This window comes from Melospiza georgiana, unplaced genomic scaffold, assembly GCF_028018845.1.
Source record: "Melospiza georgiana isolate bMelGeo1 unplaced genomic scaffold, bMelGeo1.pri scaffold_51, whole genome shotgun sequence".
Lineage (NCBI taxonomy): Eukaryota > Metazoa > Chordata > Aves > Passeriformes > Passerellidae > Melospiza > Melospiza georgiana.
In genome coordinates this window covers 648,048-670,763 of record NW_026652218.1, presented here as the reverse complement: position 1 = coordinate 670,763, position 22,716 = coordinate 648,048, and the positions used below count along the sequence as shown (strand labels likewise).

Sequence of the window (22,716 nt, the reverse complement as noted above, 5' to 3'; positions counted from 1 at the left end):
AGGCTGGCAGGGGCTTGACTGCCTTGCGATTACCGTGGAAGTTTAGTGCTTGCTGTCAAGGCCTGGAGAGGAGCTGAGTCCTTGCTAAGGTGGGCAGGATGCTGGGTTCTTTTGTGAGGCACACAAGGCCATCTTGGGGTCTCTGCATTGGTGCTCATGGATTCCTTGTGAGGCACACAGGGATATTTTCAGGTCCCTGCTGAGGGGTGTAGGGATCCCTCATGAGGCACAAGGGAGTAATGATGGTCTCTACTGAGGCTTGCAGGCGTCTCTCATGAGGTGTGCAGCGGGGTTTTTCAGTCTTCTCAGCACAGCAAAGGCCACTCTCAGACGACGCTGTGCAAAGCCAACAGGAAGCTTCCTGCAAAGCCTCAGGCCCAGCCTACAGGCCCGGCGGGCGGGTGAAGCCCATCCTTGGGGGCCGTGCGGGGCCTCTGGAGCCACCGTGCCCCTGTCGGGCCAGCCCCAGCCCTGGTGGGGAAGGGCCGCGGCCCCGGGCTCCGCTGGGGCTGGCAGGCTGCGCCGCAGGCACAACAAGAGCCTTGCTACACCCTGGCCTAAGCTGCAGCCCAAGGCATTTACAGCCATGGCCTTGCCCTGGAGCAAAAGAGGCACCTGGGGCTACAGGGCAGAGGAAAAGCATGGTGGGGAGGAGAAAGAGCAGGGATGAGATTGCCCTTGAAAGGCAGAGGCGCTCTGGGGCCCGCTCCTGGCCAGGGAGCCTGCCCAGAGCCGTGCCCTGCTGGCCAGGGCCTTGAGGGACAGCTGTGCAGCTGGGCCAAGCTGTGCCAGCAGCTCCAGCCGTGCTGGGGAGCCTTGCCAACTCTGGGCCCTGATGTGCAAGAGGCTCCCTGTGTGCCACTGGCAGCTGGGGGCTCAGCCACCTCCTCTCTTCACAGGAGTGCCTCTGCAGCTTCACAAGACTGGCCAAATAACTCAGCCAGGGAGAACTGGACCTGTCATCTCTCATTTCCGTGCCAGTGTCCATTGTCCCTGCCATGGCTGCAATACCAATTTGTTGCTGGAGTCATGCTGTTGCCGCCACCACCCAGAACAGGACCCTCTGTCCCCATAGGGGCTGGCTCTGCTCTACAGCCAGGCCAGAAGTGCAGCCCTCCAGACAGGGAAGGGCCTGAGTACAGCAACATCTTTGGCCTTCAGCTCATGTGTCTGTGAGCTACCACTAGCACAGGCTGAGCTGCTTGTCTGGGCACAGCCATGGGTGGGCAGGCAGTGTCCGAGCATGGGGCTCCTGAGACACCATATTTTAGCTTAGTTCATCATTTTATTAATTAGAAACTTTTAGAAATAGTTAGGGTTTATTTTTTTCCTAATAAAGAAATCACAAAAAATTTGTCCCCCTTTTTCCATAGTAGTTAAGGATTTTTCAAAGTATTTTTAGAATTCAGAATAACTTTGAACATTTTTACACTTGTAGAATCAACTGGACTTGTCATCTTGCATCTCTGTGCCAGTGTCCATTGTCCCTTCCCCACAGCTGCATTACCAGCTTATTGCTGGGGACATGCTGTTGCCTTCACCACCCAGAAGAGGACCCTCTGTCCCCAAAGATGCCTGCCCTGGTGTCCAGCCCGGCCAGGAGGTGCAGCTCTCCTGCCAGGGAAGGGCCTGAGTCCACCAACATCTTTGGCCTTCAGCTCAGGTGTCTGCGCTGGCAGAGCTGCTTGTCTGGGCACAGCCAGGGCTGGGCAGACAGCTGCTGGGCACGGGGCTCCTGAGAAAAAGTGACCCCATTTTGTCTTCATTTTACATTTTTACATAGCAGAAATTGTTCAAAATATTCAGAAACAGTTTTTTGTAGAAAAAAATCCCCATATATTTCTTCCCTTTTCCCACAGGAGTTCAGGATTTTTCAAAGTAGTTGTAGAATTCTGAAACAGGTAGAACACTTTAATACTTGCAGTATAAAAAATAAAACTGAATTTAATTGGTGATCTTTACTCTAAGAAGAACTAAGTCATCACAAGTAACCCAACGTACTGGAGAGGCTCTTTTCCCACTGGACATTCTTACTGAGCGACAACAACCAACCTTTTCCCTGATATTTTCTGGGATTTCTGAGAAGCTCACCTCTCAGACTTCAGAGGCAAACTTTGAGCACAGTGGGAATCTCCTGCTGGGTAGGAGGGTCTCTGTGTGCCAGCTGCAACTGGGAGCTCAGCAACCTCCTGTCTCAACAGGCGTCCGTCTGCAGCTTCACAGGAGCGGCCAAACGCCTCAGTCTGGGACACCTGTACCAGACATTCCCCATCGCCATGCCCATGCCCAATGCCCCTGTCACAGTTGCTTTACCAACTTGTTGCTGTGCAGGTGCTGCCACCACCCAAACAAGGTCCTCTCCCCCTGAAGGCACTGGCCCTGATCTCTGGCCCCTACTGAAGGTGGGCAGAGCTCGGCCCAGCATTTCTGTTGCAATAAAGATATGGAGCTGTCACCCCAAGGTCCGGGTGGCAGCAGCAGCAAAGCCCACCTGGCAGCCGCACTGGGTCAGCTCCGTGCCCAGGAGCAGCCGTGGATGCCCACGGTGTGGGCAGGCAGGAGCCAGGCAGGGGCTGCTGTGACCAGCGGTGGGGTCCCGAGGGCGGGGGGACCCCATGCTGAGCGTCCCCTGTGCAGTTTAACCCTGTCCATTCACACCTGGCTCCCGTAGCCTTAACCAACCCCCTTGCAGTGCCCTGTTCCCAAAGGCAGAAGGGGATCCCAGCACACGAAGGAAATGGTTCAGGTCTTTGCTCCATTCTAGATTTGGATCACGCCTTGGAAGATTTGGAAGTCCAGGTGAATGACACTTTGAATGTCTTGGCGAACGCCAGAGGCAAGTTCTGAATTTCCCTTTTTACTGGCAAAATAATCAGTGTCCATGTGGCAAGAGCTCACCCATCAGCCATTTTCGTTAACGTTAAGTCAGGGCTGAAGAATTCTGTAAACCTTGCCCCACTCCTTTCTGGAGCACTGAGGGATCCCACAGGATCGCTGTCAGTGGGAGGAAGGAGCATTTAGCTGTCCATCCTCCTCCCGTGTGCAATGCCACTGTGTCCTTCCGTGTGCTGTGTGCAGTCACAGAGAAGAGTAGAACGGGCAGGGGCCAGGCCCAGGGCTGTGCCCCAGGGCTGAGCCTTGCCTGTAGCCTGAGGATCTCCTACAGTGCCACAGGTGATATTCTGTCCTGCCTTTCTTTGCAGCTGAACCTGTTGGTGAAGGTGATCTGGCTTCCCAATCCGCATCCACGCCTGAGCCTCTGGGAGATGGTGAGGGTAGGTCAAGGCCTTTCCCCTGGGAGAGCTGCCAGCTCAGAGCCCAAAGCTCGGCCAGGGGGGCATCGCTGCAGGTGCCAGGACAGAGCCATGCACATGTGTGCCCTCACCCTGCGCAATCCCCTCACCGCTCCTGCAGCTCAGTGGTGTCCGTGCAGCTGAGCAGAGATGGCAGAAGCTTCTGTGGCTGATGTGTTACAGATGTGTCTGCAGGGAGGACTTTTCCTGTCCCTGTGATGATTCCTATACAGAAGCCAGGCTCCCATCGCAGGGGTAAGTAGTGTGTCCCTGCTGACCCCACAGGCTGAGCCCTGCTTTTGTAGCATCCAATCATGGGAAATGGAACCGTGTTGCTCTAAGGTCCTCCAAGGGGAAAGAACAAAGCTACAGGACAGAAGAAACCCCATGAGCCACCTGAACAAATGAGGGAAATGCTGAAGGAAATGCAGCAGGCAGGACAAGGTGGGCGCATTCCCTCAGCCTTCACCTGGGGCTTAGCAGCCAAGGGCTCTGGCTGGACATCTGGACACGCCAAGCCCGGCACAGCAGGAAGGGATCCATGGCAGGCTCACTGCCCCACTGCTGCTTCCATGCCCTGCAGGGCAGTTTCCCAGCCTGGCCTGGCTGCAGCTTCTCCCTCGCCTCTGCAGGAGGGCATTGGGCATCAGCTGACAGGCAGACCAAACCGCGACACAGGCATGAGATGCCCTGCAATTTCCCATCTCCAGGCAAATCAGAAGGGGCACCTATATGGAGAAGGGAGAGCCCTGGCCTACCCGAAAAGTTGAAAGGGATTTCTTGAATCTTAACCATGTCTTTGAGAGGCATTGCCTCCTGAAGATGCCACCTCTCCAATGGGGAACAGCCCAATCTGATCCAGCTCTCTCTTTTCTTTTCTCCAGAAGCAGATGGAGAGGCTGTGCAGAAGGAAGCTTTTCCTGGAGGAAGAAGTGGCTCATGGACAGCCTCTTCTGCAGGAAGTGAGGCAATGCCAGGCACAGCCACAGGAGGTAATTGCTGTGCCTCTGGGCCTGAGCCCTGCTGAGGCTTGAGCTGCCCTCTCTGCTGCTTGGCACTGTGGGCACAGCCCAGACAAGATCAGCACAGCCCAGAGGAATTGTCCCGAGCAGGCTCAGGGCACTCGGGTACTGAGCTGTCCTGCTGGGCTCCCTCCGTGGGAGACACGTCCCGAAACCTGGGAGTGGCTGCACGGGGTGCCCATGGTGGGGAAAGGGCAGAGGGGGAGAGCAAGGCTCCAGTGTGTCCTGAGTGGGCCTGGCTATGTGCCAGTGTGCTGGGGGATTTGTCCCAGGGGAAAGACGGTTGGAGAGACAGAAGTAGGTAGAAAGGGATGGAGAAGGGGCAGGAGGGGGACAGGGGGATAGCTGTGGCACTGCCTGCTGCAGTTTTCCCCGGGGATTTAGCAGGAGTTGCAGCTGTGGAAGTGAGAGCTCTCAGGGCTCTGGGTTGCTTCAGCCGCCCCACCATGGATGTTGCACAGGTCATGGAAAGAGGGTGTAGAGTGACCAGGAGCCTGCCCAGAGCTCCCGAGGCCCCTGTGCAGTTTGACCTTACCCATTTACATCTGGGTCCCATGGCCGTACCCAACCCCCTTGCAGTGCCTATTTCCCAGAGGCAGAAGGGGATCCCAACACACCCTGAAAAATGTTCTAATCTGTGCTCTGTTCTAGATGAGGTTGCTCGAAAGGCTTCCCCATTAGATTGGTTGAGAAAAGTGTTGAAGCCTTTGGAGCCTCCTTCAGGTATGTTCTCACTGTCCTACACAGTAATAATTGTTGACAACTTCACAGCAACCAGGTTATACAAGCTACTGTGACTGTTGTGTTACAGATGTGTCTGCAGGGAGGACTTTTCCTGCCCCTTTGCTGATTTCTACAGAGAAGCCTGGCTCCCATCGCTGGGGTGAGTAGTGTTGTCCCTGCTGACCCCACAGGCTGAGCCCTGCTTCTGTGGCATCCATTCCTAGGAAATGGAACTTCTTTCTGTTAAGGTCCTCTGAGAGGGAAGAACAAAGCCCCAGGACACATGAAACTCCATGAGCCGAACAACATCTTGAAACGAATAGTGACAGAACTGCTCAAAGGGAATGGTGAGAGCATTTCCCTCAGCCTTGTCCTAGGACTCAGCAGCCGAGGGCTCTGGCTGGACATAGGGACACGCCGAGCCTGGAACAGCAGGAAGGGATCCATGGCAGCAGGAACCCTGCTGCTGCTTCCATGCCCTGCAGGGCTCTTTCCCCACCTGGCCTGGCTGCAACTTCTCCCCAGCCTCTGCAGGAAGGTATTGGGCATCAGCTGACAGGCAGACCAAACTCACCAAGGATCCCCTGCATTTTCCCGGTCCCCAGTCACATCCTGAGGTGTGGCTGCGTCGAGGAGGGAGGGCCATAGCCAGTCCCAAAGGCCTGGGGGGATCAGGATTTTCCAAACCCCGTGTTTTGGACAAGTATTGCCTCCTGAAGAGGCCACCTCCTGGATGTGCAATGATTCCATCTGATCCAGCTGTGCCTCCTCCTTTCTCAAGGGATGGACAGAGAGGCTCTATGGAAGGTGGCATTTCCTGCAGGAAGGGAGGTGATGCCAGGCACAGCCACAGGAGGTAATTGCTGTGCCTCTGGGCCTGAGCCCTGCTGAGGCTTGAGCTGCCCTCTCTGCTGCTTGGCACTGCGGGCACAGCCCAGACAAGATCAGCACAGCCCAGAGGAATTGTCCCGAGCAGGCTCAGGGCACTCGGGTACTGAGCTGTCCTGCTGGGCTCCCTCCGTGGGAGACACGTCCCGAAACCTGGGAGCGGTGGCACAGGGTGCCCATGGGTGGGGAAAGGGCAGAGGGGGAGAGCAAGGCTCCAGTGGGTCCTGAGAGGGCCTGGCTATGTGCCCGTGGGCTGTGGGAGCTGTTCCATGGGCAGGTGAGCAAGCAGGAGGGAGGGACGGGGGTTGGGAGTGACAGCTGTGGCACTGCAGATTTCCCCAAGCATTTAGTCAGGGTTTCCAGTGTGGGAGGGAGAGAGCCCCAGGGCCCTGGGCTGCTCCAGCTGCCCCTCCAGGCATGTTGCACCAGACCTGCAAAGAGTGTGGAGAGTGATCAGAAGCCACAGCACAGGCTCCCACGGCCTTACCCCACCACTTTGCAGTGCCCAGTTCCCCAAGGCAGAAGGGGATCCCAGCACACCATGGAAATGGTTCTGTAACATCTGTGCTCCCTTCTCGCCTGGGATCATGACTTGGATTAGTTGGAACTGATGGTGAAAGGTACTTTGAAGACCTTGCCAGATGTTGGAGGCATGTTCTGAATGTACCTTTCCTGACAGAATAATCTGTGTCAGTGTGGCAAGAGCTTACTCATGAGCCAGTTCCCTTAAGTTCCTCTGAAGGTTGATCAGTTCTGGAAACCATGCCCTGCTCCCTTCTGGAGCCCTGAGTGATCCCACAGGATCGCTGTCAGTGGGAGGAAGGGGCATTTGGCTGTCCATCCTCCTCCTGTGTGCAATGCCACTGTGTCCTTCTGTGTGCTCTGTGCAGCCACAGAGAAGAGCAGAGAGGGAAGGGGCTGGGCCCAGGACTGTGCCCCAGGGCTGAGCCTTTCTCAGCTCCTTTGCTGGCCCCAGAGAGCCTGCGCTGCTCCTGCTGCCTCTGCCAAGCCCTGGCCCTGCCTGGGGCTGGGTTTGGAGCTGCTGGCAGCTCCAGGGAGTCCTTTCTGCCCCGACTGCCCCGCAAGGGGCTCCTTCCATCCCAGTGTGGGGCCGCTGCAGGCACGAGGTCCCGCTGGCCCTGCTCCTGAGTGGAATGCAGAGACATGGTGCCCTTGGAGGGCACCCATCACCCAGGTGCCCTCACTGCCACTTGGGCCTGAAGGAGAATCTTCAGCAGTGCCATTGGAGCTGTTGTGTCCTGCCTTTCTTTGCAGCTGAGCCTGTTGCTAAAGGTGATCTGGCTTCCCAGCCCACGTTCAGGATTGAGCCTCTGGGAGATGGTGAGGGTAGGTCAAGGCCTTTCCCCTGAGAGAGCTGCCAGCAGGGCTCAGCCCTTGGCAGGGCTGGGTGGCTGCAGCTCTTCCACTAGGGCCTGCCCTCGCATGGCCCAGCAGCAGCCAAAGCTGGAGGTGCCTTTGGAGCTTGTTCACAGCCCCGGGGAAAGGGGACTTGTGCCCACGAAGCTGCGCTGCCCCCGGGCTCTCCTCCTGGCCTGCTGGGCTTTGTTGGGTGGCACAGCCTGTGCCAAGGGGCGGCAAGGTGCCTGCAGGCCCCAGCTCTGGGGGAAACGGAGAACGTCCTGCCCGCATCCACCATGCTGCCAGCTCAGCAGTGCAGCACAGCATGGGCTGACATTCCCCATTGCTCCCACAGGTGCAGCTGGAACCACAGAACATGTTCCTGATGCCCAGAAGGGCCTTGGAAGGGGTTTCTGTCAGGGAACGGGCTTCTGGCTAGGGTTACTGGCAGGCCTGCTTGTTTTGGAGCTGATCTTCATCTTATGCTGTGTCCGAACATGGACTTGCTGGAAGAGAAAAGGGTGAGTGTTTAGTTCAGCTTTCCCTCAAACAGCTTCTTTTGAAATTGTACTTCAGACAGAAAACATTGCCAGTGAGGCTGCACTGTAGGTGTGGCCAGCCCATGATTGTTTAAAGAACTCTGCTGAGGGTTCTGCTGCTGCCCAGAGCTTTCATTGGCCTCCTAATTGCTCGGCCTTGTCCTGGAGGGCCCGCTGGGGCTGCAGCCAGTGCTGTCTCCCACTGAGGCTGCCTGGCCAAGAGCAGCCCCAGGGGCACAGGGCAGAGGCAAAGCATGGTGGGGAGGAGAAAGAGCAGGGATGAGATTGCCCTTGAAAGGCAGAGGCGCTCTGGGGCCCGCTCCTGGCCAGGGAGCCTGCCCAGAGCCGTGCCCTGCTGGCCGAGGCCTTGAGGGACAGCTGTGCAGCTGGGCCAAGCTGAGCCAGCAGCTCCAGCCGTGCTGGGGAGCCTTGCCAGCTCTGGGCCCTGCTGTGCAAGAGGCTCCCTGTGTGCCACCAGCAGCTGAGGCCTCAGCCACCTCCTCTTTCCACAGTTACACCTCTGGAGAAGAGTTGTAAGACAGTGGCTGCACCTCACACCCAAAAAGCAGGAGCAGCTCCTCCAGCAGTTAGAAGGTCCTGGGTAGCCCTGTCAAGAGTTCTGAGAAGAAGACTGCAGAACAGCCATCGACAAGGAAATCTCCTATTCTCCCGGAGATCCCACTGCCACCTCCTCTCCTCATGTATATCCCCAAGCTACTTTCATTTCTTTTTTGATCCTCCTCTGTCCCGTCCCGACTACTTCTATAGACCCCAGGAGCAGCCCAGCACCATCCAGCCTCTCCTGAGCCCAACATGTCCCTTCCTCTGCCCCTGAGCCCCCTGGCCTTGCCATCTAAACAACACTGAAGTTAACCCTGCTCTCTGCCAGGCCAGGTGATGGCCCTTTCTTTTGTTGCACTAAAGGGAATGTGCCGTCATCCCAGTGTTTGGGTGGCAGCAGCAGCAAAGCCCAGCCGGCAGCAGCACTGGCTGAGCTCCATGGCCAGGAGCAGCCGTGGATGCCCACGGTGTGGGCAGGCAGGAGCCAGGCAGGGGCTGCTGTGACCAGAGGCGGGGTCCCCAGGGCTGGGGGAGCCCAGGGGGCAGGCAGCAGCATGGGGCTCCTGAGAAAAAGCAACCCCATTTTCTTAATTTTTCACTTTTAAATATTAGAAATTTGTAGAAATATTTTAAAATCGTTTTCTGTAGAGACACACCTCCAAATATTTCTTCCCAATTCCTATAGCAGTTAAAGATTTTTCTAAGTAGCTTTAGAATCAAAAAAAAAGACCTCATTTTGTCTTCACTTTTCATTTTTAGAAATATTTAGAAATATCTCTTGTAGAGAGAAATCCCCATATGTTTCATTCCTTTTTCCACAACACATCTGTATTTTTGAAACTGGTTTTAGTGTTCTGGAAAATATTTTCCCCTCATACAATAAAAAATAAAATTGCATTTGAGTGGTAATCTTTATTCTAGAAAGAAGTAACAGCCCTTCAGCCAGCCAGCCTGCTGCAGAGGCTCTTTTCCTGCAGGAGCTTTGTACCTAGTCACAACCAACATACATAAAACCTTTTCCCAGATATTTCCTGGGATTTTTGACAAGCTCACGTCTTAGTTTTCTCAGACATACTTTGAGCACAGTGGGAATCTCTTCAACTTACCATCTTTGTTTGCTTCTGGTGGAACTCCCTCGGTTCTAGAGCAGGGCCTTCTCTCAGCTTGCTGCTGGCCCCGGGCTCTCCTCTCGGCCTGCTGGGCTTTGTTGGGTGGCACAGCCTGTGCCAAGGGGCAGCAAGGTGCCTGCAGGCCCCAGCTCTGGGGGAAATGGAGAACGTCCTGCCTGCATCCACCATGCTGCCAGCTCAGCAGTGCAGCACAGCACGGGCTGACATTCCCCATTGCTCCCACAGGTGCAGCTGGAACCACAGCACATGTTCCTGATGCCCAGAAGGGCCCTGGAAGGGGTTTCTGTCAGGGAACAGGCTTCTGGCTGGGGTTCCCAGCAGGCCTGCTTGTTTTGGAGCTGATCTTCATCTTATGCTCTGTCCGAATTTGGACTTACTTGAAGAGAAGACAGTGAGTGTTTAGTTCACCTTTCCCTCAAACAGCTTCTTTTGAAAGTCTACTCTACATAGGAAACATTGCCAGTGAGGCTGCAGTGTAGGTGTGGCCAGTCCATGATTGTTTAAAGAACTCTGCTGAGGGTTCTGCTGCTGCCCAGAGCTTTCATTGGCCTCCTAATTGCTGGGCCTTGTCCTGGGGGGCCCGCTGGGGCTGCAGCCAGTGCTGGCTCCCACTGAGGCTGCCTGGCCAAGAGCAGCCCCAGGGGCACAGGGCAGAGGCAAAGCACAGTGGGGGAGGAGAAAGAGCAGGGACGATATTGCCCTTGAAAGGCAGGGGAAGGGAGAATGTCGCTTATCCGAGAGAGTCCCAAAGAGCAGCTGGAAGGGGTGCCGGCAGATCAAGGACCCCCGAGGAGCAGAGGGAGGGCATATTGACTGATGGAGTGTCCCGAGGAGCGGCTGGGGAGAGTGGGGGTGTGCGTTGGCGGGGAGGAGCGGCCGGAGCGCTTGCACGGTCCGGTGGTGGGGAGGCTGGCGGGGCTGTCGGAGTAGGCTCAGCCCGGCCGGTGGGCACGGCTAACCCCGCCTGCCTGCAGGACCATGGCGCAGTTCCTGTTGGATCCAGACCTGCACGGGCTGCTGAAGCTGGACACGCTGATCCCGACCGCGCCGCCTGCGCGATGGCAGCGCAAGGCCAAGGAGAGCGACCCCGGGCCCAGCCCCGTCGGCGTGTCGCCCATGAAGCTGGCCAATTGCTCCCACAGCTCCAGCAAGACGCCGTCCAAGATACCCAGTGAGTGCCGGCCACCAGCGGCAGAGGTTGAGTGCAGGAGCCTCGCCCAGGCTGCTTGTCCGTAGCCACAGGGCTCTGGGCTCTCTGCCACGCTGCCCTACCGGCTGCTGCTCAGGCAGGAGGAGGTGGGCTGTGCTCCTGACAGCCACCCACCTCCTTGCCAGCATGAGGGGCAGAGCTCTGATCACTGGGCATGGCCAGCTGCTGTTCGCCCAGCTGAGCCTTGCTGGCACAGCTGTATGCTAGGACGAGTGTGGGCGGGATTGCTACATTCCCAACCGCAGCACTATGCAGATGGAGATGGCAAATTTCCTCCTAACCAAAGAGAATGACCCTGCTGAGGATTCCCCTACCAAGAAGGTGAGCATGTTGCTAAGTTACAATTACTTCAATAACTGCTACTCCTTCCTGCCCCTTTACAGAGCTGTAAACTATAGGTTCTATCAAGTGGGCACACAGGACTGACAAGTCCCAGCCATCACTACTTGCAGCTCTGGGCTTCAGGAGCCTAGGATGCGATTGAAGCTGTAGAGACTGCCATGCACTCTAAGCCTATGCTGCTTCTGGAAGCAAAATTAGCTTTTGACTAATGAGGTGTTAAAATGTAGCAGGCAACACAAACACAAAGCTGTAAGCCTATGCAAAGTGAAACTACTGGTGGTAGCTATTCTAGGACAATGTCTCCACCGGGAACACTTCTGGAATGTTTTACACTGTGTTCTGAAATCTGTTTATGAAGCATTTGGTTGCTTTGTGGCTGTGGCTTTTCCCACTGGCAATGACACTGAATTTGCCATTGTGTGAAAATGTGAGCAGGACAATATATGAAAGTCTGAGGAAAAGCTGCTTTGACCTGCCTCTGTGTGACTGACCCTTGCAGCACAGGCAAGCATCTTCAGATTCTTAGAGAAGGGGACTTAGGTGTCTGTTTAAATTGCAGTGTGGGAATTGTTTTAAATGCATTGCACTGAGGGTGATTTGTATCTGTAGGAGCAACAGAAAGCCCGGGCAGTGCATCTGAATGGTTTTGATGTAGAAGAGGCAAAGATCCTCCACCTCAGTGGAAAACTAGAGAATGCTCCAGAAGGTATGATACAGAGTCTGTGAGCTGAATCAGCAGCAGAACAGCAACACAGAGGCTCTGTGTGTGGTCACAGGAGAAATCAACTGGTTTCTGGGAGCTGTACAGGCTGGAGTCTCCTTTCTTAAGGTTCCTGAGGTCGAGGGAGGGCATAACAGTTACAGTGAATTTATTTAGGAGAGGTGCTATGACTGCCAGTTGGTCACCTGTTACAGGGTTTGCAAGGGTCTTCAGGGTGGAGAGAGAGACGAGAATCTTGACCTCATGTTCAGAAGGCTTGATTTATTATTTTATGATATATATTACATTATTACTATACTAAAAGAAATAGAAGGAAAGTTCTCAGAAGCTAGCTAAGCTAAGAATAGAAAAAGAATGAATAAACAAAGGGCTGTGTCTCAGCAGAGGATGAGACCCAGCTCTGCTGTGAGTGGTCAGTAAATCCAAACATCCACCCGAGACCAATCACACATCCACCTGTTGCATTCCCCAGCAGCAGATAACACCATTGTTTACCTTTTGTTGCTGAGGCCACAGCTTCTCAGAAGGGGGAAAAATCCTAAAGAAAGGATCTTTATGAAAAGATGACGGTGACATTTCACCTATACTGCAGGTTCCAAACCTTCATGAAGTCTGTAAGAGCACCAAACTCTCTGCACTTTCTAGCTTAAACTGCAACTAAATATAATGGGATTCAAAAACCCAAGTGTTTGTCAAATTTGTTTCCATGAATGAGGAAATTGTAGCTCACCCCTGTTCAGCAGTTCATACTGCCAGTGATTTTAGTGCACTGCAGGCTTCTGAGTGTTTCTCTTAGGACTTCATTTTCACTCCAAGGGATTCCTAGTTGGGTGAGCAGCGCTCAGCTGGGAGGAAACTAACTCAGGTTAACAAACTTGTTCCCCTGCACACAGGCTGTCAGAATAACCTGAAAATGCTCTACAGTCAGAAAATGGCACCTGGATCCAGCAGGAAGAATAGCAGAAATATTCCCTCAAAGCCAGAACGGGTCTTGGATGCACCAGAGATGTTCAACGACTACTGTAAGTAGGCTACAGGGTTGAGTGCTGGGCATCCAGAACATTTTCCACTGGATTGCTGTTCCTAGGACAGTGTAACTGGGCTATCTGTATTATTTGGTGTACCCAGGCTAGCACAGACCCCTTCTGGAGTGTCCCTGTGTGGCCTTACAAGGACAGTGGTCTAGGGCACTGTGTAGGTTCCTTGGAGCAGGGTACCTGGCCCCAGCAGCTGGGCATAGTGACACTCAGAAGGCTCCCCCTCACCTGTACGTGTGTGTGTGCACATGTGCACCCACACCTGCTGCAGCAGCACGGGTGAAGGGCAGGGCTCTCTAGCCAAGCATGGTGTGACCTGCATTGCTCTTTCAAAGTGTAGATCTGAATCTCATAGACTGGAGCTCCCAGAACTTCCTGGCAGTGGCTCTGGATGACACTGTTTATCTGTGGAATCACACTACTAGGGAGAAAATCCCCCTGCCGCAGATGGAGCATCCAGATGTTTACATTTCCTCTGTGTCATGGATTAAAGATGGAGACTACCTTGCTGTTGGCACAAGTAGTGCTGAGGTTCAGGTGAATGCAGGAGTAAAACTAGAGGTGTTTTCTAGGGATTGACAGAACTGGGGACAAAACCTTGGCTGGCAGAGGAAGGATGCCATGCACCTGACTTGTCTTCCCTGGTGTGGGGTGGAACTGCCCAGTGTGCAAGGCAGGGTTTGGTTTGGGGGTTTTCTGATAAGTAGCGTTACCTTCTGTGCTACAGTCATGAGATACACATTTTCTCTGTTCCCTTACTAAGTAAGCTGAATGCCAGAGCCTGTGCAGTGAGGTTCCCAGGGCATAGAAACAGGATTGGGTTTCTTCTGAAGAAATTTTTGCTTTGCCTCTCCAGCTATGGGACGTTGAGCAGCTGAAACGTTTCCGAACCATGACCAGCCATTGTGGCCATGTGGGAACCCTCAGCTGGAACAGTTACATCCTCTCCAGGTAAAGCAGTGGGTCAAGGGCAGTTACCAGCTGTTGCAAACTCCTATCCCTCAATCTATGTGTGGCATGGGTTAGGGATGGCAGAGAGAAGTTTGTCCTGGCTTGGGATTCTTACTCAGCCTTATCTGTTGGGGCTGTGAGGAGAAGGCCTCTTTCCTGTATTGCAATTTGTGCTGAAGTTGTAAAGAGCTTGTGTGGGTGTTTCACTCACACCAACAGACCTGTGTTGCTGGTAACACTGGTTGAAACCCAGTGGCAGGTAAAGCAGTCTTGCAACAACAAAAATGGATTTGGGTGAAAATGTGCAGCCTGACCCTGCAAGCCTTCTCTTCTCTCTGCAGTGGTGCACGGACTGGGCACATCCATCACCACGATGTCCGAGTGGCTGAGCATCACGTGGCCGCCCTTGCTGGCCACACACAGGAGGTGTGCGGACTCAAATGGTCTCTGGATGGCCACTACCTGGCCAGTGATGGCAATGACAGTCTGGCGAACGTCTGGCCATGCACCCAATGTGGGGGTGGAGACTTTTCTCCTGTACAGACCTTCACTCAGCACCAGGAACGTGTGTTCTGGCGCCTGCCTCAGTGCTGTTGATACCCGTTCCCAGGTGAGAGATGAACATCAGCTTGGAGACAAACACCTTCTGGCAGCACACCTCCACAGAGCTGCTGGCTCCTCAGGCCCAGAGGCACAGGGAAGGAGGGGGACAATGCTTGCCTCCGAGTGGTGAGCATCAGCACAAGCACCTTGTCTCACCTGTGTTACTGCCTCTTTGCAGGTCTCTTCTATCCTATGGTCAACAAACTATAAGGAGCTCATTTCAGGCCATGGCTTTGCACAGAATCAGCTGGTCATATGGAAGTATCCAACAATGACCAAGGTTGCAGAGCTGCAAGGTAGGTGGACAGGGCCTGGGTGGGGGGCTTGTTAGAGGTTGAAGACAGCTGCACTCCTTGGTTTGAGCCTGCAGCATCACTGATACAGGACAGTATCTGGGGCCATGCTGCTAGGAGTAAAGCATGCCCATGGGGCTGTGGAAGAGATAGCATTGATCCAAGTGTGTGCTTGGGGTCTGAAATCATGCTGCCACAGCCACTGGGGAGACAGCTATGCAAGCTGGCAGGGCTCATGGGAGCATACAGCAGTAAATGTGCATGTGCTGATCAGCTCAGCCCTGATTGCACATTCCTTCTCCTTTTCAGGTCATACTGATAGAATCTTGAACCTGACCATGAGCCCTGATGGTACAGCAGTGGCCTCAGCAGCTGCTGATGAAACAGTGCGGATCTGCCGCTGTTTTGATATGGACCCCATAAAGAAGAAGAAGAAAGAGAAGGCAAACAGAGCCAAAAGCAGTATTCTTCACCAGAGCATCCGCTGAGAGCACGGGATTGTTGTGGGGAGGGGGATATTTGGTTTACACACTGTGCAGTATTTTAAATGTTAATGAACTGCTTAACTTGACTTTTTCTTAATGGAGTCGGATGGAAGAAAAAGCCATGGCTCCTAAACCCAAGTCCTTCTCCCTAAGGCTGGGGATCTGGGCAAGAAGTGGAGACCTAGGAATTAAGGGCCAGTTTAGAGGCCCCTGAGCTTAGCACAGCCTAGCAGAAGGATGCTGTGCAAGGGCTGTACTTCTGTTTCTGTCCCAGCTAAGATAGATATGTCACCTGCCCCATCTAGATGCTGACTACAAGCACAGCAGCTCCACCAGAGGTGCAACTGAAAGCACAGCATGGCTGTGGCCTCAGTTTGTGTTGTCTTGGCCTGTCTCACAAGCCCAGGGACACCTTCCTATGGCTCTGCAGGCAGATCTCAGTTTGTCTTGTTAGCTACAGGCAGCCATCACTGCCGGCCTATGGTGCTGGAGTAGAATAGCTATTGGAAATAAAAAGGAGGGAGGGAAATATAGAGCAACAGCTGTAATCACCCCAAAGGCTGGAAAGGGGCTGGCTCTGGCATAAAGCCTGATGCAAAACAAAAGGTTGGCTTACACAGCCACAGCCAGCCTGGGTGTCATGCAAGAGCCACGCAAAGCACCACCAACCCTGTGCTCAGCCTTCAGTCACGTATTCCTCCAACAACTCTGATCTCCCTTCCCCTCCTGCTGACAGGAGGCCCTGGTGCCTCACTGAGGCTTCATGCAGGGGAGCAAGCACCAGGGCTCAGCTGACATTTATTGGAGCTTGACTCCCCTGCACTTGTAAAAATGCCTTTTTTCCAGGCTGAACTGTGCTGGAGCAAGTTGCAGGAAATATATATTTGAGCCCTCACCTGACCAACAACCAGCTCAGCCATGATGCTTTGCACGGTGGAGCCGCAGTGTCTGAGGTTGTGGGGCTGCACCAGACCCATCAAGCCTGTCCTTCAGCTGCACCAGCATTGCCAGGGGCTGCTGGGGACACTGCACAGCTGATAAGCACCTTGGCCTGTACAAAGCAGCTCCACCAAGCCTGTGCCTCCCATCAGCCCTCAGTGATTAGCTGAGGGTGGATTACTAACTGTTTTCACCTTTCCCTCAGCACAGTACCACACTGTGCCTAGCACCAGCTCTGCCTCCTGCGCCTCACAGCAGCTGGAACCTTCAAAGGTTCCGACTTGTGCTCTGCCAAGGCCAGTGAGTAACCACACCCACCAGAGCACCCACACACACACACACATAAAGCTGATATGGGGGGTACAGTCTCAAAAAACAGCCACTGAACCAGCACCTTCCCAGCAGTGCTGCTGGTGCATCCCCATTTGGCCACTTGGGAAAGATCAGGAGGTCCAAGGATGGAGATCTCCCTCAGACACAAATCCTAGGGCCACAGCTGTCTCTAAAGGGGAAGCAGGCAGGAACCCAGATGCAAGGCTGGGCTCTTCCACAGAGCTGTGCTGTTGTTGTAGGAGCCCTGCCCCACAGCCCTGCACTTGGTGCTGGGAGTTAGCACAGACTTGCCCTGTAGGGCCACAGTTGATTAGGCCATCCCTGGTCCCTGACCTGGAAGGAAAGCTTTATATGCCAAAAAGTTCCTGTCATTTTTTCTGTCCCATGTAAGAGCAGCTCAGCTTTCTCACAGACTCTTTCTTTCTCCTTAGCACAGGCCCTGCACCCAGATGCTGTGCATTACACAGCCCTTAGAGGACCTCTGAGCATTACCAGAGGGTAATGATACTGCAGGGTCTTTGATCCCATGCTGGTCTCTCACAGTCCTGGAGCGAGGAGGAGCAGAGGAAGGAAGTGGGCACTGATCCAGCAGGCCCAGTAAACACAGCCCTGTAAGGTGTGAATTCAGTTCACAGCATGACAGCATATTAATTATCAAGTGCCATGGCTAGCCCATAGAAGAGCCCAGCTAACAGTGTTATGAATAAGAAGCTTGACTATTCAAGCAGCCATCAATTTATTATTTAATATGGTAAAGTATGAGCAATACAGCGCTGGGTACAGTGGGGGAAGTTTTCCCTCCAACTGCACACTGATAGTTGAGGCTTACAGGTATTTATAGGGGTACTCATCAGCTTTTTCAGCAGCTTCTATTTCCAATTTTTTTACTCATCAGCAATTTTTATTCCAAATTATTACATCACAATTATATACACTAATGTGATTTTAATTTCTCAGGATGTATCTCAAAGGAGTATCCTCAGATGGTGACGGTCCGGTTTCCAAAAGAAGAAAGACGAATCCCATCTGGTGGGGTCCAGATCCCCAAATGTGGGTCCACCTTTTAATTGCAGAGACTATAAATATCATAACAGTGATGTCCAGCTTCCCTTTGGTTGAAACCATAAATCCTTGAGGTGATGTTCATCTTCCTTTCTCAAGCTGTTTTTCTCTGCTTCAATAAGGTGTGAGATAAGCATATTTCCTTTATATATATTCCAAAGCTATAGTTTCAAGGATACAAGTAATATTCTAAAATTATACTTCAAAAGGTTATTATTGCAGAGCTTTTTTATGGATTAAATGCAAGCAAAAAGCAACATACTTAACACCTTAATTCCAATGTTCCTAAATCAACCAGGGGTAATTGCAACTGAAAGATAGGTTCAAAGGCCTTTTTCCATGCTTCATTTTTCTCAGTTATTATTAGAATTCAGAACTCTCCCATTGTCGATGTCCACAAATTTCGCATTCACAAGAACACATATCGCCTGTTTGTACCTGACACGAAACACAGCTTTGCATCTCACAGAGGCCACTTTGGGGTCCCTTAAAACATTTCTGGGGCATATTTGGGGCAGTTTTGGGTCTGGGGGGGGAATTCAGAGAGAACTTGAGGGTCTGGAGGACACTTGTGGAAGCCGGGTGGGCACATGGAGGGGCACTCAGGGATTCTGAGGAACAGTTTGGGGTCCGGGGCAGCACTTGGGGGTCCAGGGGCACCCTTGGAGGTCAAGGAGGGGAATTTGGGGCCCTTCGGGGTCCGGGCGGGCCCTTGGGGGACTCGAACGGGGCTCTCTGGGGCGCGGGGGATGATGGGAGTTGTAGGCGCAGGCATCATACGGTTAAACGGGGCTGTGGAGCATCACGGGAGTTCTGGCTGGGCGAAGCTGCAATGGCTCTCGGTTGCACGCGGGGCTTGCTGGGAGCTGTAGTCCCGGAAGTGGCTCAAACACGATGTTTAGGAGTCCGGGACAGTTCCTGGGGAACACTTTAGCGTCCGAGCCGCGACTTCAGGTGCTCGGGGGAACTTAAACAGCTCGGGAGCTCATGGGGGAGCTTGGGGAGCTCTAACTGGGCTCTTTAGGACGCGGGGCACGGCAGGAGTTTTAGGCGCGGGACTGCGTTCTGAGGGGCTCTGGGGCCGCGGGGATGAGAGGAGATGAATTCCCAGAAATGGCTGTACTGGGCATCTGTGGGGTTGGGAGCACTCAGGGGTCCGGGGACGCTTTTGGGGGGTCCCGAATGGGTGCTGAGCGAGCACTGAGGGATCCTGCAGGGTCTGGGGGACACTTATAGGACAGATGGGGGCAGATGCCAGTGTTCTTTGGAGCGCGGGGCATGAGGGGCGATGTAGTCCCGCCTCCAATGGGGCCTATTTTGGCCGCAGGGCATGATGGGAGATGTAGGCAAAAATAAAATATGGCGCCCATCTTGGCACGGTCCCCGGACCCGGTCCCAGGTGCTGATTGGTTGCAGCTGGTCATGGGTGGGAGCCTCAGCAAATGGGATCTGGTGGAGGGGGGAACAGTCAATTCACCCTCCTCCAGTCCCTCCCAGTACAGCCCAGTTCATTCCCAGTACAGAGGTGTATAACCTCAGTAAAGCCCAGTTCATCCCAAGTAGAACCCAGTACAACCCCAGTGCCCCTCCAGTTCCTCACAGTACTGCCCAGTCCCTCCCAATACACCTGAGTGTGCATTCCCAGTCCTCCCAGTTCATCCCAATGTAATCCACAGGATGCCCCACTGTCCCCCAGTCTTCTCCACAAGGTCCCCAGTATCTCCAGTTTGTCCCAGTCCACCCCAGTGTCACTCCCAGTAGGTCCCAGTGTCTCACACAGCGTTCCCAGTGTTCCCCAGTATGTCCCAGTCCTCCCCAGTGTTTCCAAGGACAGTTTCATTTCTCACTGTGGCCGTGGCAGCCAAACCCAGCAGTGGGGTCAGTGCAGTGCCCATGGCCACAGCCCCTTGCAGGGCCCAGTGCAGCTTGGGCTGATGATCCACCCTCATAGCTGGCCCAGGGCAGCTCTGCAGTGCCTTTGGTGGCACCTGGGGCTGGCACACACCTGAGCAGTGTGTCTGTTTGCAGTGGGGAAACTCAGCAGTTTCAGATTGCTGCAAAAAACCCCCAAAAGGGAAAACCCCTCTTAGGCTGAGTGCAGCCAGCTCTGCAAGCACAGCAGGTCCCAGGGCAGTGAGGACAGACAGGATGGGGTTGGGCAATGTGGAGCAAGGTTGTCTACACTGGGTCAGAGCTCCAGGCACGCTCCTGTGAGCAGGCCAGAGCTGCTGAGGAGAAACCCTGGGTCAATGTCAATCCCAGAATGCTGCAATCACCTCTGCTCTAAAGCGAAATAAAATAAAATACATCCTTTGAAATAGGAATGTGTATTTCTTACAAGCTCTTAGAAATCTTTCTCCATAACTGGGCTAGGAAAACATTAATGACCCTCTCAGGGTTTTGGTTTTTTTTTACATCAGACTCAGTTCCTGAGAGGTTCTTCAAAAAACTTCTCAAGAACTCAAAGTCAGTTTAAAATTCCATAGTTTCTTGAAGTTTTAATGGTTTCCACTGAGGGACATAACTGGGAAAGTGTCCCCAGGTTCCAGTCAGAGCAGAACACTGGAGGCAGTGATGACAGCTGGGGACAAACAAGGCAAAGGTGTCTCTGGTGCTGAGCAAAGCTGGATGTGTTTGAGGAATGCAAAGGGCCAAGGCCTGAGCCCCAGCCCCTGGCCAGGCAGATCCTGTTCCTCCCTCCTTGCTCAGGGCTCTTCCCGGGATGGGCATTGGCATGTGGGGATGTGCAATGGCAAGGGCAGGAGCATGGGGCGGCCCCTGCCAGGCTGCTGAGCAGGGACAAGGAGGCAATGAGGCCCTAGGCCTGCAAGGGTCACTTGTCTCCTGCTCCTGCCTCAGGCCCAGGCCCAGCAGCCATGGCCAAAGTGCTGCCCAAGTTGGCTCTCACGGGGCTGTCTTGCAGCTGCTCCCCATCCCTGTGCCCTGTGCAGCCCAGGCTGTCCCACGGTGTCCCTGCCCTGCGCCTCTGTCCCTGCAGGCTGTCGGCATCCCCCTGCTGCCCCACCTGGCTGGGCTCTTCCTTTGCTGACAGCTCTGTCTCCTGCCTGTCTCTGCCTGCCCACACAGAGCCTTGGGCTGATACCAAAAGGCTTCATTCCATTTTTACTGTGCCTGTGAACTCTCAGCACAGGAAGAAGGCATGCAGGGGCTGCTTTCCCAGCAAGGATGGTTGGAAGAGAAGAAGAAGACATCTGGCTCAAGGGTACAGGGATAGAGAAAACAAGGACTGAATCTGGGAACTTGGGGTGGGTTTTATGGAAGTGGGTAAATTGTAATTCACATTTAGGGACTGTATATAAGTAACACACTGGCAGAATTCCATGTCCACATAAGGTTAGGAGTTATCCCATGTTGGACCTCAGGCCTGAATAAATGATTCCCTCTGAAATAGCAAATGAGTGTTAAGGAGCCTTATTCTGATACTTCAGAGATTTGGTGACAGTGGGGCCTCACAGACCCAAGGAGTCAGCTGTGACACTGTGCAAACTCATGGAACAAAGGGTCCATGGTGACACAGCAGAACCCCATGGAACCAAAATCCATTTGGGCACATTGGGGCCACATTGAACCAATGGTCCATTGTGATACTGTGGATCCAAGGAGACCATTGTGACCCTGAGAAACCTCTTGGAACCAAGGGGCCATTGTGACACAGCAAGGCTTGGTGGAACCATGGGTCCTTTGTGACACTGCAGGACCTCACGGAACCAAGGTGACTGTGTTCCACTGTGGAACCTCATGGTACAAAGGGTCCATGGTGGCACTGCAGAACCAAGGAGACTGCTGCTGGCAGTTTGAGAGCTCATGGAACCAGAAGTCCATTGTGACACAGCAAGGCCTGATGGAACCAAGGGTCCCTTGTTAAACTGTGTGGCCTCATGGAACCATGAGCCATTGTGACACAGCGTGGCCACACAGAGCCAAGGGGCCACTGTGACCCTGTGGATCCAAGGAGACCGCTGGGACTGAGGAACCCCATGGAACCAAGAGTCCATTGTTCCACTGTGGGGCCCTGTGGAACCAAGGGGAGCACAGTGACATTGCAGGCCTCATGGAACAATGGAGACTGTTCTGCACTTTGGGACCCACAGGAACCAAGGGGCCATTAGAGCATGGCAGGGCCTGGTGGAATCAAGGGGACTGCAGTGAACACTGTGGGTGTCCATGGGATGAAGGGTCCATTCTGACACCGTGGAACCAAGGATACCATTGTGACACTCTGAGGCATCATGGAACCCAAGGCCCATTGTGACACAGCAGGGCCTCATGGAACCATGGAGGCCATTTTTACACTTGGAGGCCTTGTGGAACCCAAGGGCCATTGTGGCACTTCAGAGCCTTGTGGAACCAAGGGGACCACAGTGATACTGTGGGCGCCATGAAACCAATGGTCTGTTGTGTCACTACAAGGCCTTATGGGATCATGGAGACCATTGTGACACTCCAGGCGTCATGGAAGCAAGGAACCACTGTGACACTCTGGAGTCTTGGCAGGCCAAGGGGCAGTTGTGGCACCATGGAACCAAGGAGGCCATTGTAACACTCCAGGGCCCCATGGAACTAAGGATCCATGGAACAGTGCAGGACCCCATGGAACTAAAGGTCCATTGTGACGTTACGGGGCCTTATGGAATCCTGGAGGCTATGATGACATTTGGAGGCCTCGTTGAATCAAGGGGCTCTGCAGGGCCTCATGGAACCAAGGAGACCCTTCTGACATTGTGAGTCCCCTTGGAACCAAGGGTCCATTGCGACACTGCAGCACCAAGGAGACCCCTGTGACACTGCCAGGCCTCATGGAAGCAAGGGACCATTGTGACATTCTGGAGCCCCATGCAAACCAGAGGCCAGTGTGACACATCTGGGCCTCATGGAACCAAGGATCCAATATGATACCACATTGTAACCCTACAGGGCCGCATGGTTCCAAGGGAACAGGGAACAGGTCTGGTTGCTTGCCCTGTTTGCTCTAACTGCCCTTGGCATGTCAAGGGTCTCTTCTCATGTACTCCTGAAACCCTGTGGCTCTGGGCTTTCCTTCAAATGGAAATGAACTGCCCTTCTCATTCAAGCATCCATGGTCAAAACAGGATTCCCTCTCCAAAATTCCCAATACACAGGGATTGCTCCCAGACAAAGGCTGCCATTCCGAACAAGTCTGGCTGCCATTTTCTTCCTGAGAGCTGGATCTGACCTCCCGTCAA

At 53.8% G+C, this 22,716-nt stretch overlaps 1 protein-coding gene and 1 pseudogene across 1 annotated transcript; both read left to right on the top strand.

Moving 5' to 3' along the window:
- Nucleotides 1–22,716, top strand: part of LOC131096532 (zinc finger protein 189-like) — a 435,229-nt pseudogene that overhangs the window by 376,255 nt on the left and 36,258 nt on the right.
- Nucleotides 10,494–15,160, top strand: LOC131096533 (cell division cycle protein 20 homolog). The gene is given in 10 exon segments (XM_058044868.1): nt 10,494–10,712; nt 10,933–11,046; nt 11,677–11,773; nt 12,682–12,810; nt 13,166–13,362; nt 13,682–13,776; nt 14,118–14,336; nt 14,338–14,386; nt 14,558–14,675; nt 14,982–15,160. Coding segments are annotated over 10 exon segments (1,416 nt in total).